Source organism: Aulostomus chinensis, chromosome 6 (genome assembly GCF_037954235.1).
Source record: "Aulostomus chinensis isolate RoL2024-O1b breed Wild chromosome 6, RoL_Achi_v1.0, whole genome shotgun sequence".
NCBI lineage: Eukaryota > Metazoa > Chordata > Actinopteri > Syngnathiformes > Aulostomidae > Aulostomus > Aulostomus chinensis.
The window spans coordinates 18,159,201-18,176,124 of record NC_141325.1 but is presented as its reverse complement, the minus strand read 5'-3'; the positions used below and the strand labels follow the sequence as shown (position 1 = coordinate 18,176,124).

The 16,924-nt window shown below is 39.8% G+C and overlaps 1 protein-coding gene across 4 annotated transcripts in view; it reads left to right on the top strand.

The window, feature by feature from the left end:
* Nucleotides 1-16,924, top strand: part of LOC147260346 (putative phospholipid-transporting ATPase IM) — a 40,433-nt gene that overhangs the window by 16,947 nt on the left and 6,562 nt on the right. For 2 of the 4 annotated variants that reach the window (XM_086206897.1, XM_086206896.1), the window contains 19 exons: nucleotides 2,357-2,470; nucleotides 4,739-4,837; nucleotides 6,902-6,963; nucleotides 8,215-8,287; nucleotides 9,670-9,740; nucleotides 9,847-10,163; nucleotides 10,908-10,996; nucleotides 11,963-12,156; nucleotides 12,278-12,486; nucleotides 13,111-13,154; nucleotides 13,840-14,005; nucleotides 14,172-14,360; nucleotides 14,509-14,624; nucleotides 15,003-15,167; nucleotides 15,254-15,365; nucleotides 15,688-15,793; nucleotides 15,891-16,032; nucleotides 16,148-16,331; nucleotides 16,512-16,735. In XM_086206897.1, the coding sequence (XP_086063023.1) occupies nucleotides 2,357-2,470; nucleotides 4,739-4,837; nucleotides 6,902-6,963; nucleotides 8,215-8,287; nucleotides 9,670-9,740; nucleotides 9,847-10,163; nucleotides 10,908-10,996; nucleotides 11,963-12,156; nucleotides 12,278-12,486; nucleotides 13,111-13,154; nucleotides 13,840-14,005; nucleotides 14,172-14,360; nucleotides 14,509-14,624; nucleotides 15,003-15,167; nucleotides 15,254-15,365; nucleotides 15,688-15,793; nucleotides 15,891-16,032; nucleotides 16,148-16,331; nucleotides 16,512-16,735 (2,676 nt within the window). Of the gene's footprint in view, nucleotides 1-2,356; nucleotides 2,471-4,664; nucleotides 4,838-6,901; nucleotides 6,964-8,214; nucleotides 8,288-9,669; nucleotides 9,741-9,846; nucleotides 10,164-10,907; nucleotides 10,997-11,962; nucleotides 12,157-12,277; nucleotides 12,487-13,110; nucleotides 13,155-13,839; nucleotides 14,006-14,171; nucleotides 14,361-14,508; nucleotides 14,625-15,002; nucleotides 15,168-15,253; nucleotides 15,366-15,687; nucleotides 15,794-15,890; nucleotides 16,033-16,147; nucleotides 16,332-16,511; nucleotides 16,736-16,924 lie in introns of those variants that run through there. The other 2 variants (XM_086206898.1, XM_086206899.1) reach the window with 2 other exon arrangements.

Genomic DNA, 16,924 nt, shown 5'->3' with positions numbered 1-16,924 from the left:
GACAAAAAAAATCTCTAAATTCTGGTCATGAAGAGAACAATTTTTCCTTGAATAAGACTAAATTTATTAATTATCCTAATTTTTGTTGTTGTGTTAATTATACTTGAAAGAAATAAATCCACGATCCTGGAGTTAATCAGGAACAAGGGGGAACAAGGGTTCAAGGGAACAAGGCTGATGTTTTGAAAAATACTGGCAATGTAAAGCAGGAGTATCCTGCTTAAATCTTTGGAAAACTGAGAACACATGTCTGGCACACAGCTGCACGCAACACAAGCAGAGCTGGTGTGGCAGGAACCAAGACTCCATCTGTGTCTCGTCTTCTGTCACAGTCATTGTTATTAACTCTGCGATTTCCTTCAAGCTTCTTGGTGCTGTTTTTTTCCTTCACCACTCCATGCCAGACATTCACAGTGTCAAACCAAACATTTGAATTACAATAAAACTATTGTCAGTGATAGTAAAAAAGAGTTTATAAATTCAAGTTATTTCAACTTTCTTTTTCCATTTCCCTGTTAAATTATTATTTTTTTATTTTTTTATACATATATAAATTATCCACAGTGGGGATAAAAGTAGATGGATAGCAGCAAAAATGTTGCAACTAATTGTGTATTCAGTCTTTGACATCAATTGAAAATGGTGTATTTGATTTGTCAGCGAGGAGGGTTTAGTGATAATGTGGCAGTCCAGCTGGCCGAGCTTCCAGCCTCCTGATAAGCTCCACCTGTCGCACAGTGAATGCCTCTCACCAGTTCACCCCCATAAAACAAAAACATCTGCAAAGAAGGATTCAAGGATCCCTCACGTTACCACCCCAGTGAAACAACAAAAGCTTTCATATAAACTTCACAGTGGAACTTTATTTGAGCACTTTTAGGTTAAAAACAAAACGCTATTTACTTGTGCCGAAGCTTGAGCCCATCTCTCTGCCTGAACCCAAACGCAAAAAGTGAAAAGAGCATCATGATGTGGCACTTTGACCTTTTAATATTCAAAGTAACACACCAAAAGTACATGGCAGTATTTGTGTAAGCCTTGAATGGGATGACCCATAATGCATTTCACTTATCACAGGAACATTTTCATAGAAGAGGCAATAAAAGTTTTATGGATTCCTCAGCTCACCCCAGAGAATGACACAGTGTGTTACACGCTGACCTAACATGAAGGAAAGTTTGTTTTTCCACCAGCAGCCTGTATGTTGTTGGATTTTAACAGATTTAATGTGGTGATGGTTGTGGCAAGGCTGGCAATGCAAGGGCGAAGGTCTGATGTGGAAAGTGGTGGAGATTTAATCATGGTCAAAATTAGGGGGGTCTCTCAGAGGTATGAGAATTTTACATTGCATTTCCTTCAAAATTCCGTAGGCAAAACCCTCAAAATTCACACAGATCTACCAATGTCCTATACCTTTATCGACTTAGTGACGTTGACGCCCCTAAATTATTCTAAAACTAACTGTGCATAGTGAACTTAAACTAAAATACCAGAATGTGGCTGTGTGCCTCTCAGTGCGTCCTAGTCAGAGTGATCTTCACCTTTGCCCACTAAAATGGTTCTCAACAGTCCTCACAGGACATTTGTGGCAGAGTTGAAGAAGCTCCGTCAAGGTGTAACTGAGATATGACGGTATTGAAAGTGGAACGAATATTTCATTCTTTTGTGGTGACCTTGACCCTTGACCTTTGACCACCAAATTCTTTTCAAATTGTCCTTGTGTCCCAGTGGACATTTTTGGGAAATTTGAAGAAATTCCCACAAGGCATTCCTGAGATATCTATGTATATCAACAAGAATAGGATTGCAGCACTCTGTTCAATCTCTCTTCCCTAATTATAAGTGAAGGGAGAAATTGGGTTAATATACTATGTGCAATGCTCAAATCAGTAGGATGTGCTCTTCAAGTAGCTCTGTTCTGATTCTAACAGCATCAGAAATGCATGTACAACTCCTCTGCTACTCATCAGCCAGTCAGTGTCATGCCAGCCAGTAGCAAATAATCATACTCATGAAAATGGAGCCCAAAGTGTTTGTACCTCGTGTTGATCATGTTTCCATTCCTATCGTTTCCAGGATCTTTTCATTGTTTTAATCCAAATCATAATGCAGTAGCATGGAACTCTGCTACGTCTCAAATTAACAGATTCTAATGCATTAGTATTTTGATTATTTTAGTTGACTTCACTTTCACTGTAAAATAAAAGCATATTTTAATATAAAATAAAAACCTATTACATTTTCACTAAAATGTGGGAAAAACAACTCAGTCTCAGTAAGAAATTAAGTTCCATCCTTTTTAATTCTATATTAATCCTGCATTAATCACAAAATTTTATTTTTACTCCTTTTCTAGGCAAATGCCATCAACACCTCGAAGTACAACGTCTTCACCTTCCTACCTCTCAACCTTTTTGAGCAATTCCAGAGGATTGCCAATGCCTACTTTCTGTTTCTGCTGGTGCTTCAGGTGACTCACATATACACTGACATTTATAGGGCTTCAAGTGCACTGTCAAGAAAATGTGCAAAAAAAACCCCACTGAGCCCCCCCCCAAAAAAATGTGTCCAATGGGTTGATGATATCCTCAAAGATATTCACAGTTCATCATATTTTCATTATCATACAAAGTCCCTTACATTGAAGCCCTCACCAAATGAGTTCACCTCAAGCTTATCACGGTCCAGTAAAACTGTCTGTATTTCACATTAGATGATGATTGTCTGTATGGCTGGATTCCATACTGCGTCTGCTAACAGGAGTGCCGATAAATAATTCAGCTGCATGTCTATACAAGACTCCCCAAAATGTTATAGAACCAAATGGCTCAAATCCCGAGAGTGAAATTTGTGACTTCACTGGAGTTGCGTGACACTCAGAAGGGTTAGCCCTAAAGTTCTAACACCTGAGGGATTGAAGATGGATGTATCAAGGAAGGGAAGGGGTTTGAAGCTTGGTCATGACAAAAATGATGGTTCAATCCCAAATGACGGATAAAAAATTCCCTGCAACCCTAAAATACTTTCCCTAGGGGCAACTATAAAAAGAGTTTCACTCATAAACCGCTGGAAGAATTACTCAAACATCTAGACAAGCCAACTTTGGGCATCCACTCTTTCTCATGTGAAAAAAAAATACTCTTTAATGTGTGTGATGAAATGATCCCATTGTCATGTTTGTTTTAGTCTCCTGGCATTGAAATCAGCAGACAGGAAACTATACAATCACAGTTAACATGAATGGCTTTTAGAATGAGCAAAGCCACCGTATACCTTGATTGCTGCGGGTATAAATGAATTCTGTAAACTTTGTTTGTCACATTTACATTTATAGTAATAATTTGGATGGGATCGTAAAGGTTTTGAGCGTCTTAAATGTATTCGTCTTTGGTTCTTTCATTCCATATGTCACAGAAACACCAAAAGTATAACATTTTATAAGAATCACTGGCAAATCAATGTCACTTTAAGCAACTTCAAGTTACCATTGAAGTCCTTAATGAAAACAAAAGCGATCTGTAGCAACATTTTTCCATGTACATAAAATAAGCTGTGCAGAAGAAATATTTGATAAAAGTTTAAAATCTAGGAAAACTCCTGTCCTCATATCTGTAACTATAAGCCTTTGGGGATGGGCAGACAATTTCAGAAAGAAATATATGCAGTCCTTGCGTCCTGAAGAAAGAGACCAAAATATTATAATGTACACATGACTCATTAACACTGTAATATTACAACTCCCCAGGTAGTAAATGGACTCAAAATGGTAAATGGACTCAATTATATAGCGCTTTTCTACCTTAGCGGCACTCAAAGCGCTTTACAGTGCCATCTCATTCACCCATTCACACACTGATGGTGAAGGCTGCCATGCAAGGCGCCAACCTACTCATCAGGAGCAATTATGGGTTCAGTATCTTGCTCAAGGACACTTCATCGAACCAGTGGCCCTTCGGTTGCTAGACTGCCACTCTGCCCCTGAGCCATGCCGCCCACGTGGCTCGGTAGTGCAGGGGTCTGTTTAGTTCCCTACCAACACAGCATCCACCGATTTGGTTCCCTGTGTCACCTCTGCCTTGGTTGGGCATCCTTACAGAGTAGCTAAAATTTTCTGAGGGGAGTTTGAAATTGAGAACCACCTCCAGCCACATTTGCAAATGTGCAGTTTACCATGACATGTCCACCCACAGTTAAACTGTGAGTTAATCAAACAGGAAGTGAATAATGTAGAGAGCAGTGTGATTCAGGAAGTGTCATTCCCAGAACAGGAAATTGCCTCATCAAGCAAAAAAAAACAAAACAGTTGTGTTTCACCACAGGTCATCAGCAGCCAAAGACTAAGCACAACTGCAGTTTTGCACGAAAGATACACAGAATTTACTGTTTAATGTAAAGTAGCTCTGTCCATTTTTGCCTGCTAATACATCAGAGTCTATGTTAAATTCCAGTGGCTTGATTTTTAATCCACAAAACATATAATGACAGAATGGACATAACCCCCCCCCACACACACACACACACACACACACACACACACAGTTCATCTTGTTAACACACCTTGATCATGTGCTTCTTGGTGATGTTTTATAATTTCCATTCAGATGTTTTCTTTGTCTCTAATCTTGAACATCATTTTCTTGTTTATTTCTCTGTCATCCACACAGATTGTTCTTCATCTTTTTCAGTTTTCACCAGCTGCTACAAGCAAATCTAAAGTGGAATTGTTTGTGCTCTCTAGGTGATTCCTCAGATTTCCTCTCTTTCGTGGTTCACCACTGTGGTGCCTCTGGTTCTCGTACTGTCAGTCACTGCTATTAAGGATGCCAGTGACGACATTGTAAGTTTTTTACATTGAAATTTTGACTGTCACATTTCTCCTGTTGTCACATTGGGAAATTTTATAGTTGTTGTCAATCCTTACCAGAGCCAATCAAGAAGATACTTTTCTCTCTCCTCCTGAGAACCACAAAGACAGGCTGACTGCTAGTTAGCTTGGTGTAATGGCTTTGTGGTTGGGAGGAGTTGGCATACCTTCATATACTAGTCATCAAATACAATTTTCATTCTTTGCTGACATCAGTACAGTTAAAGTTGTGCGTAACATCTGCTATTAAATAATAATAGATAAATAAGAAATCCTGTAATCTTCAAATCAGATGGACATATCATTGCTTTGGGGTGGCATGGTGGGGCGGCACTGTTGCCGCCTCACAGTAAGAAGTTTCCGGGTTTGAGCAGGGGATCTTTCTGTGTGGAGTCTCCATGTTCTCCCTGTTCCTGTGTGGGTTCTCTCTGGTACTCCGGCTTCCTCCCACAGTCCAAAGACATCAAGAGGGACACTCCAAATTGACCGTCGGTGTGGCTGTCAGAGCGAATGGTTGTCTGTCCATATGTGTTGGCCCTGTGATGGACTGGTGACCCAAACCTAGCCTGCTGAATTATCATGCAGTGTTTCATCACTCTGCTTTGTGAAACTGCCAGTTCTCCTTTAGGAAGTTGACTGATTAAGAAATAACACATTTCCCTCCAGACTTATGGCTGGATCCCAGCAGTTAGCTTTGTTTTGCTCTCAGTGATTTATTAGAACAAGATGGACATTCAAAACAGTGAATGGAAAATTACTTGTCAACTCAGCTGTCAAGGTCAACCAAACAAAGGGGTGTGTGTGTATGTGTTGGGGGGGGGGGGTTAAGAGATGTCATAGATTAAACACAAGCTTAAAGAGGGGAACAACTGTTTTTGTCTGTTTCAGTGGGGGTGATTGTGAATTATGCCCTTTAGAGCCATCTTTCTCCCAGTGAGAACACCGAGTTGATGGTCCATTTGTATTTAGTAGGTAGATGGAAACCCAAAAAAGAACACATAAGGCAAAGTAAATGATCTTGCCAAACAACAACCTTTTGTTAGCCTTGTGAGAGCGTCTGTATCTCATGATACATCAAAAGTTGAGCCCTGCAGCTAAGTGTGGATCCCCTTCAGTCTGGAAATACGATGATAGGGCGGAGCCTCCTTGACAGACAAGCTCCTTCTGCCAATCAGTGTAACAAAATATGTAATGCGATCACAAGCAAATAGTGTGTACTGTTGTTGTTGTTGCTGTTTAATTACTATGTGTATACAGTAACTGCATTTACAGAGATGTTTATTCTAATAACCTTAACATTGCTGCTTGTTGCTTTGGGAGACAGCATTTTCCAATGCCATATTTTTTTTCAGCAGTTTAATTATCTATGAGAACCATTCAGGAGCCTCGTCACTGTTTGGGGGCAGAAAACCAGTTAGATCCCCATTATAATGGATTAATACATCTCATCGACAGAAGTACCGCCCTCTCATAGGTAGGAAAGGGTCCAGGCAAAGCTGCAGAGCAAATGGATGGTCTAACCAGGCTACCTTTTCCTGAAAAGAGAAAAACTGACAACAGGAAAGGTTTTGACAAAACCTGTGATCTCACATTAGAGAAAATAAGACCATCAATAAGGCAGAAATATACTGCTGATTTAGTAGTTGTTCTTAGTATGTCCAACGATCTGCAATTTAATTAGTGGCTCACTTGTCTAATCATCTCTTCAGCAGTGTCTGGGTTTGTATTATGTTATGTTTTGTATTATTAGCTACAAATAAACCAGAGCAGAATGCAGACATAGCATAGCAGACAACTAATACATGCTTCTTCTTCTTCTTTTTAAAAAAAAAAATCTCTTCAATCACTGCTTTGTTCGTCATAAACATCAAAATCATTGCACCTGCACAGGACTCTAAAAATGACCTTAAACACCAGAACTGGTTTCAAGGGACCTTTAGTTTTATTCCATTAGATATACTGATTTTATCACTGTGTGTGTGTGTGTGTGTGTGTGTGTGTGTGTGCGCGCGCGTGTGCGTGCATGCGTTTTTCTAGAATCGCCACAGGAGTGACAATCAAGTTAACAACCGAAAAGTTCAAGTCCTTATTGATAGAAAGTAAGTTACTACATGCTTGTTGTATCATTCTTGGACTCCGGGACTCTTCATGCTATTATTCCTTGGTTGAGACGTTTGTAGCAATCACATGATTCATCTACAAAACTCCAAACACATTTAAGCAGTTCACTCAATGAATTTCTCTGGTAATTTTTTGACCTCGCTGCAGCCCTTTGCTCCATTTGCCTTATTAACTGCTTCGCTGTGTTCAGGAAGTTTTTTTTGTAAGTAAGATGATGACTTTTGAGTCACGCATTTGGGTCCCCACCTTTTCTGTCTGACTGTGTCAGTTTAATTTAACCCAGTCATTGCACTCATAATTGCCTCACTCAGTGACTTTTATTGACATTCAGTGGTTGCTATATTACCATTAATCTACTTTTATGAAAATGCACAGAATAAAGTTCAAATCCTGTGTGCCCTATGTATAATTGTATATGGTATGCACGCTGCATATTTGAAATACCAGACATCAGGTCAACAGCATACAAAACAAATGCTCCTCACAATCCTGCAGCTGCATCCGGTAGAAATATGAGATTATAAACTATGATATCCAGGAAATGCAACAAATATCTGCTGAGCTTTTATACAAGAACAATTTTATTGACCTTCATACTGAAGCAAAAAGGAGTTTGTACATTTTAGAAATCAGAGGACAGTGGATTAATAAATTATTGATTAAAACATCAAGAGACAATGATTGGATTTATATGTAGTCTAACAGTCTATGATATATTTTGTAAGAGGTAAAAACATTTTGCATCATATGGCTTGAAAGTGGTTTAAACAAAATTTTGTCCAAGTTGAAATTAAATTACTTGGGTAAAACTTAATTGAATAGATAATTTCAAAACAAGAGGGGAAACACACGATACAATGATAATTTGATATGATTGTAGTAAAAAAAAACAACCATCTGAAATTTGAAATGTACCACATTAAATGTAAACAGGCAACAAGGATGCCTGTTGATCCAATTTGATCCACACCTTTATGAATTAATTCCAGCTTATTTTATTAGAGATTCACATATTTATTTATTTATTTTCAGATAGAGAAAGAGAGAGAGGGAGCTTATACAGGAAATAGGCAGGAACATGCTGTCAGGATGGACTAATATGGCTACCAGACTTTATTTATGGTCTATCAGAGTTAGTTTATTTCATAGAAATCCTCAAATAGAAGGGAAAAATACAATTTCTCTGCACAATACATTAAGACACTCATCAACTTGTTTTCTGTCCTCAGACTAAGGAGCGAGAAATGGATGGACGTCCAGGTGGGGGATATCATCAAGTTGGAAAACAACCAGTTTGTTACTGTGAGTGAGCTGGATAACATCGGTGCTTTCGTAAAGCACGAAACCATAAATTTGTCTCGTGGGGCTTTACAAAAGAGGAATCCCTCTCACAGTCGACAGGCATGCAATTGTTATCGCACGTACGGATCAAATCAACGAAAAATCACAAAATATCCAATTGAAGACAAAAACACTTTGATACATGAATTTTTAAACATCATACATGAAGGTCCGGATGTTGAGCAGCCTCAGAAATACTCAAGTGGGTCCCAGACATACAACCTCGTCTCTTACCTAGACACTTGGTGGTATGATGGGAGCATCACAGGTGCTGGTGTTGAAATTATGAGGAGAAGACTGCATCCTCTCAAAGCCTGCAAGACGAAGCTATTATTTTCTGGGTTATATAAAAAACTTACAGCCTTACTTACTGACTTGTCAGTGACACACCTCATTTAGTATTTAAACTACTTCTGGATGTTATTTTGTTTAGAAACTTTAATCAAATACGGGAGTTTTCCATTAGCCTTTTTTTCACATGGGACGAACATACGCCAAAGAATTCAAATGGTGAAGGTCATCTTTGGCCCATGCCATGTCTTTTTTGCACTAAAACTGCCTCTGTGTATTCATTTTAATAGAAATTAGACTAAAATGCATTGATCAGGCCCTGCAATGGATTGGCAACCCGTCCAAGATGGATGGATGGATGGATGCATTAATCAGCTACAGCACTAAAAAATCACTGACAAGTAACACGCAGTGATTATCTGGTTACAATGGCTCCTGTCAAGAGGAGAGCTATATGAGGCATCAAGTGAACAGGAAGTTCAGGTGACATTAGGCACTTGTGAATCGGCATCACAGTGATTTGAACAGTGAAAGTTAAACAGAGCTTCTAACTTCAATCCATACAGAAGCTGGAGGCTGTTACCCTCCCCAACATTAACCTCTGTGGGGACAGGAGGCCCGCTTTCCCTACAGCCAGGGCGCTTTATAAAAGTACGTCTTTGATGATCTTGCCGTGTTCAGCATGAGCCCATTCCATTGCAGAAAGGAGCCAGTTCTGGGCCAGTTTTGGCTGTCTTTCACCAGTGTTGTCTGATAGCCATGGAGATTATGTGCTTATGAGACACAATTTGTCCAGGTGAGAAGTAAGCATACCAATAATTTGGTTGCACAGTTGATATTGGACCAGGTGGTCAGTGTCACCGATATAATCTAACATGAACTAACGCTTCCGCTGTATATGAGCCAGGATTGGTCAGTGAAACCACTGCTGGGCCAGAGAAACACAAGCATGTGTCCCAGTACTGTTCATTGTGCTAACTCGTGCTTTGTTTCCCATCAAAATGGGAAACCATTAATATGTTTCAGCAATAAATTCTTCTCTCTGGTTTCAGGCTGACCTCCTTTTGCTATCCAGCAGTGAACCTCTCAACTTGATTTATATTGAGACAGCAGAGCTGGATGGGTACGTTTGTCTGCTGCTTACATGTTTTATCAACCTCACAGCATTCCGTCTCACCAACCTGATCCTCCTCTTCTTTTTTCTCTCTCCCGCTCCTTATCTTCCTCAGAGAGACCAACCTGAAGGTGAGACAGGCCCTGCCAGTGACAGGAGAGTTGGGAGATGATGTTGAGAAACTGGCAGACTTCAACGGTAAGACTGCAACATCTGAGTTGTTTTTTTGTTGTTCAGGGCAACTTCTCAAACCTACTGTGTCTCTGTCTCAAGGTGAAGTTTACTGTGAACCTCCCAACAACCGCTTGGACCGTTTTACAGGAACATTAACCTATGCTGGTCAGAAGTATTCGCTTGACAATGAAAAGATCCTGCTGCGTGGCTGCACTCTGAGGAACACTGAGTGGTGCTTCGGACTGGTGCTCTTTGGAGGTAGGAATTGTTTCATACATGTGTAGGAGCCTTGTAAAACCTAGCAAGAGAAATGGGAAAATTAGACTTGAGCATAAAGGCAGATATTCATTTAATTTCCCTTTAAAATGGGAGCTCATTATATAGAATGGGGCTTTTCTTGTCATTTTTAAGTAAATATTTAATTCCAAATTTGTCAAACTTTTTGCCAATTTCCCAGTAAGTTGTAAGCTTTGTTCTGGAGCAAATCAAGTAAATGTGAGGAGGAAAGTACAGTTAATGAATAGTAAATATATTTTGCATTGATACATAGTTATAGAATTTCTTATGGATATAAAATACTAAAGAATTTGAAAAGATCCATTTTAATGTATTAAATGATATATACAGTATATTTATAATTATTTGTAGACATACTACGGCATGACTTAAGCATTGGTGAAAAGAAAATCAAAAATGATCATGAAATTAATCATTTATTGACACAATTTAACAATAACAAAACAATTCCCTTCAGAATTCTGAATTTATTGATATCTTGGGGTATCAGTTATATGAACATGTATGTTGTATTCTCATGCTTGTTGAAGTTTGCAACCAAAACATCTCTTTACTAGGGTTCCTGTTTACCAAAATTCATTAAAATGTGGTTCTTCAGTTTATTTAGAGTCAACTTGGGCACCCAGAAAATGAAACATTTTGAAAATCTGTGACGCAGAGGAAGAAAACATAAAAGCGCTTAATATTTTCTCTAATTTTTTTCAGGTCCAGAGACAAAGCTGATGCAGAACTGTGGGAAAACCACATTTAAGAGAACCAGCGTAGACCGTCTGATGAATGTCCTTGTCCTCTGTGTGAGCCCCCCATCATTCTTGTTATCTGATCAGGAGAAGAGCATTGGTAGCTGCATAAGCCCTGAGATCCATGCTCATATACTAGATGTGATGCCTCACATGTTTGTTGTACAACACAACAACAACACAAGATATTTAGAATGTGGGTGTTCCTCATTTGTGTAGGATCCTTCCATGGCAGGATGCATCCTTCCCATCCTAGTCCTCCAGGGGCTTTATTCTAGATTCTGTCCCATGAGTTTGGGAGATGTTCTGGAAAACAGGTCGCAAACCTGTGGCCTGTATTTGGAAGAAAGATTTGCGAAGTAACTGAAGTAATTTCAGGTTCAACTTTAATTGTCAATTTTCCGAGAGGTATGTCACCGTAGTAACTTGTAAGACAGTTAGTCATAAAATTACTTTGCCCACAATAGATTTCATGACTAACTGTCTTCTGAAAGTGAGAGGGTTTTTTTGTATACTTTTGTTGGTACGCACCTAGGGCACACACGATTGACATTTTTTTATCTGAATAAGTGCAAACTGTTTCATTTTTCATCCACCTATGCTGCAGACCTAACCTGTTCTGATACATGATAAGATGGAGATAATGATTCGTGACATAAAGGTTCTCGATATCGGTTCACCGAAAGTCTTGGAAAGGCGGCATTTATGAATCCTAACATCCCATAGGAGCCACTCTGGACTGTGTCTGTTACATTTTGTTTTGCATAGGTTTTTAAAAGAACTGATAGATACTTTTTGGTGAGGTGAAAACTTTGGATTTAACCTTTAATTGGAAAGGAATTAACTGTTGTTGTTTTTTTTGTGTTTTTTAAAAAAAATAAATTTACACTTAAATTGGAGTTTAATTGACCGGTCATTCTTCAGTGAATTTTCCTTTTCCTTTTTCTTTTTGAGTTATGTCGTTGAAGATTCTCAGTCATCAGGTCATATTATCAAATCTCATTGTTTGTCTCTGTGCAGATTTTTGGTTTCCTGGCCTTCATGTGCACCATCCTGGCAATAGGAAACTGCTTCTGGGAGCTGAACGAAGGCTCAGAGTTCACAGCCTTCCTTCCGAGACAAGATGGCAACAACGCTGCCTTCTCTGCCTTCCTCACTTTCTGGTCCTACGTCATTATACTCAACACGGTGGTGCCTATTTCTCTCTATGTTAGGTAAGAAAGTTTGTGTGGATGCCAATCATTTAACTAGATACAAAATGTGGTCTTTAAATCAAGTCATGACATTTAAAATGAAAGCAACACATTTTTTTTCCCAATTCCATAACTTTGGTAGCGTGGAGATCATTAGGCTGGGGAACAGCTTCTACATCGAATGGGACAGGAAGATGTACTATCCTCGCAATGACACTCCTGCTGAGGCTCGCACCACTACGCTGAATGAAGAGCTCGGCCAAATCAAGTACATCTTCAGTGACAAAACTGGCACGCTAACCCAGAATATCATGACCTTCAACAAGTGCTCCATCAATGGAAAATCTTACGGTAAGATTCAAGAAGTTTATCAGGGTTCAGACATATCTGATTGCAAATCAGACTAGAGGTTCTTATAAGATGACAAAAAGAGACAAATAGCAGAAGAGACCCTAAAAGAAGCTTAGAGCGACACATGAAACACCGATGAACAAGTGTCAAAGCTGTTTTTAGTTGTGTCAGCTTCAACCTAAATGTATACTGTTTTTTTCTGCATTCTGAAGTCTGAAAAAAGGGATCCAGCAATGTAGAACATTTCTGCGTGAGCTCAAGACACCAACTTTTGTGTACTTGAACATTTTCTGGATGAAGTATTGCTTTAAAGATGATCTGCAGGTTTTCAAACACGCCAACTGGATACATAATGTATTCATGACCAGCTCGACAGTACCTCATACAGTAGCTGTTGAAAGTGCTTTAAAGATACAGTTCCACACATTTCTTTGTATCAATAGCCAGTCTAATGGATATAAGGCTAGATAGATGGGTTTCTTTATAGTTGTTTCTTCTGGTTTATTTTAGGTTAGAAATGTTGGTCTTTTCTTTATAATAGCTTTCAAAAGGAGCGTCAGCTTCTCCTAGTGTTCAAGATTCTTCATCACTTCTGACTCAAATTTTTTTTCTGCTTCTCTTCAGGTGATGTGTATGACTATATGGGCCAGAGACTAGAAATTACTGAGGTGGGTCCTCCTTAATCAGTTTCACCAAAGCGTGTGTGGCTGATGTAAGCTTTGAAAAAAATTAAATCGATATTTGATAACTTCTGATATATTATCTATTTATTACATATGCATTGTTACGAATAAGAGTACTTTAGTGCTACTATAAGAACACTGAATGCTGCTCCCATGTGGAAGCACTAGATATACATATGACATTCTACATTGGGTCATTTTGCATAATCATTAATACGAATATTATTGGTAACATTATCAGCCAGGGATATCCAGTGTCAGTCATGCTACAGACATGTAGGCAGCTGGCTGCAAATGTATAAATCAGCATCCAAGTCTTCACAGAGCTAAAGATTTACTGCAAAACACAAGAAGAATAAACCAGAAATTTAGGAACTAAACAGACAGGAATAAAAATATAGCAGAACTAATTACACCACAAGAAACAGGTGGGAGAACATGTGGGCAGATGAGACATTGCTGAAAACACAGTCGTAACAGACAGTTCATGCAGAAACCAGGATAAAACCACAGTTGGTCTTTGAAAATGACAGATTTTAAAATGACTATACAAAATGACAAAAAAGCAGCTAGCTAGAGGCTGCAGCTCCTGCCCCCCGCGACCCTTAACAGGATAAGCGGATTTCTAATCATGTATGCCCTCTTGTCTTCTTCTCCTCCCCTCACCCAGCATACAGACAAAGTGGATTTCTCCTTCAATCCTCTGGCTGACCCCCGCTTCATGTTCCATGACCATGCCCTTGTGGAGGCAGTGAAGCTGGGGAACACAGAGGTCCATGCCTTCTTCAGACTGCTGGCCCTCTGCCATACTGTTATGGCTGAGGAGAAGACTGAAGGTGACCCACATTTCATAGAAGTAAAAACACTGTCCGTGGGATTTTTGGTTTTGTTAGGGGGCAACAGCATCAGTAAACATCTCGCAATGTAGAGGCTGGTGTTATAGCAGCGCACACTTCTTTCTTCTCTCTTCAACAACAAACATGATCTGTGTTGTTCCTCCAGGGGAACTTCTCTACCAGGCTCAGTCTCCAGATGAGGGCGCCTTGGTAACCGCTGCCAGAAACTTTGGATTTGTCTTTCGCTCACGTACACCAGATAGTGTCTCAATCATGGAAATGGGACAGCAACGCAGCTATGAACTCTTGGCCATCCTGGACTTTAACAATGTCCGCAAGAGGATGTCTGTCATTGGTAAATAATTCACTGGAAACAGATCATTGCGAACAGAGGTCTTTTTGGAGCATAACTTCTCGTTGAGATTTCCTCTTTGTTTAACATCAGTGCCTTTTAACTTAAAATGAAAACACATACCTGTGATTTCTGTCATACCTGTGTACAGTGCGGAGCCCTGAGGGAAAGCTCTCTCTTTATTGTAAAGGAGCGGACACCATCATCTACGAAAGACTGCATCAGTGTTGCAGCAAGCTGATGGAGGTCACCACGGAGCACCTAAATGTCAGTTTCTATTATAGTTCTGTTATGTGCATCTTAGCAGCTTCTTCTTACTATTAATGTAAGATATCTCAGATTGACATCATTGCCATGTGCATTGCTGGTGCCTGCAGAGTGCAGTGAGGCGACTGAGATAATAATCAAGCTGTCATTTACTAAATGTTTCACATTTTTTTGTAGTTGTTTGAAATTATTATTTAATATATTGCTGATTAAATAAATTATCATATTCTGTAGGATATTGTGAAATTGCTCGTATAAGTAATTTACTGTCCGGTGTCAAATGGCTGGGACACAGACTTAATGACTCTCAATATTTACACTTAGTTTGATCAAGTGTTTCTATCCATTTCCGTCATATAAGTGCATGGTTCTCTACAGGAGTTCGCAGGGGAGGGCCTGCGGACCCTGGCCCTGGCCTATAAGGACCTGGATGAGGACTATTTCAGTCAGTGGAAACAGCGCCACCATGAGGCCAGCACTGCGCTGGATGACCGTGAGAGCAAAATGGACCAACTATATGAGGAGATTGAGAAAGATCTGCTGGTAGGATAGATGATTTTAATAAGTACGCATCTTTCTCAGTCCCATGAGACAGCACATGTTCATGATATATCTAAATGTGTGTCTAGTTGCTTGGGGCAACAGCAATAGAAGACAAGTTACAAGACGGAGTACCTCATACGATTGAGCAGCTGTCTAAAGCCGACATCAAAATCTGGGTTTTGACTGGTGACAAGCAAGGTACATCACCTCAGAAGACCCTTCAACATGTTTAGAGGATTGAGAACTTTTTGATTTGTTTAACAGGAGCAAGTGTTTGGATCGACCAGTTACTGATTATTAGTAATCAAGGACATTGATAACAGATATTTGTGACCAAGAAACAGTTGTGGTAAAACTGTAATAAATAGTTGAAATATTCTGGGGAATGTATGTTGTATAAATATTTGTCAATTTTTTTTCATTCAGAATGAAAGAAGGTGATTGAAACAAGGCACACTGTACACTGCTGTTATACAAAGTAGAGGTCATTGTTTTTCTTTTGTCTAATTGACTTACACAGAAACTGCAGAAAATATTGGTTACTCATGCAACTTACTGCGGGAGGAGATGAACGACGTCTTCGTCATCTCAGCCAACTCTCCTGAGGATGTCAGACAGGAACTGAGGTCAGATGAAGTTTGTTAAAGGATAGCTAACCAACTCAGCATTAATGTTTTTTTTTTGAGGATGACAATTGTCATCTAATGTTTTCTTTTTGAGCAGAAATGCACGAACCTCCATGAAACCGGATGCAGCAGAGGAGAGTGCGTTTTTGCAAGAGAGGATTCTGGGTAAAGGTGTGAAAGCGATCAGAGATGAGGTGGTGAATGGAGAGTATGGCCTGGTCATCAACGGACACAGCCTGGTACTTCAAAAGAAGTTTTCTATTTACTGTATTACTTGTTTTCACTGATTGACTTCATGACCTGTCTAGTTTATCACTAAACATGGTACGCCCTCACCCCCCTGTGGTCTTTCAGGCATATGCTTTGGAGCGCAGCATGGAGCTCGAGTTCTTGAGGACAGCATGTATGTGCAAGGCAGTGATCTGCTGCCGAGTCACGCCGCTGCAGAAGGCTCAGGTGGTTGAGTTAGTCAAGAAGTACAAGCAGGCCGTCACTCTGGCGATAGGAGATGGAGCCAATGATGTCAGCATGATCAAAGGTATCAGCCAATAGATGACATGAAGCCTCCTCATTCAGCTTCTCTCATGCCATGTGTGAACATGTAAAAGTGCAAGATATAACAGATACAGCTTTAATTACAGGGAACAGGTAAAAATGGGATCTGATAACTCAGGGGGCTCTGACTAATTCCCTTTTTATTCTCTCTCTCTGTGCCCAGTGGCCCACATTGGTGTTGGCATCTCAGGCCAGGAAGGCATGCAGGCTGTCCTTTCCAGTGACTACTCTTTTGCCCAGTTCCGCTTCCTGGAGCGCCTACTGCTGGTACATGGCCGGTGGTCCTACCTGCGCATGTGCAAGTTCCTGCGCTACTTCTTTTACAAGAACTTCACTTTCACCTTCGTCCACTTCTGGTATGCATTCTTCTGCGGCTTCTCTGCCCAGGTGAGACATAAAATAACCTGACAAGTGAATATTTTGAAGAAAAGCATGGCTTTTGACCCTCTCAATCATGTCTTTGGAGCCGAAAGTCACCGAACAGGCTGAAGCTGTTGAGGAGAAAGGGGTGGATTAGGGATTTGCATTTCAAGCAAAAAATACTATTGGATATTCACTTTGAACAATTATATGATT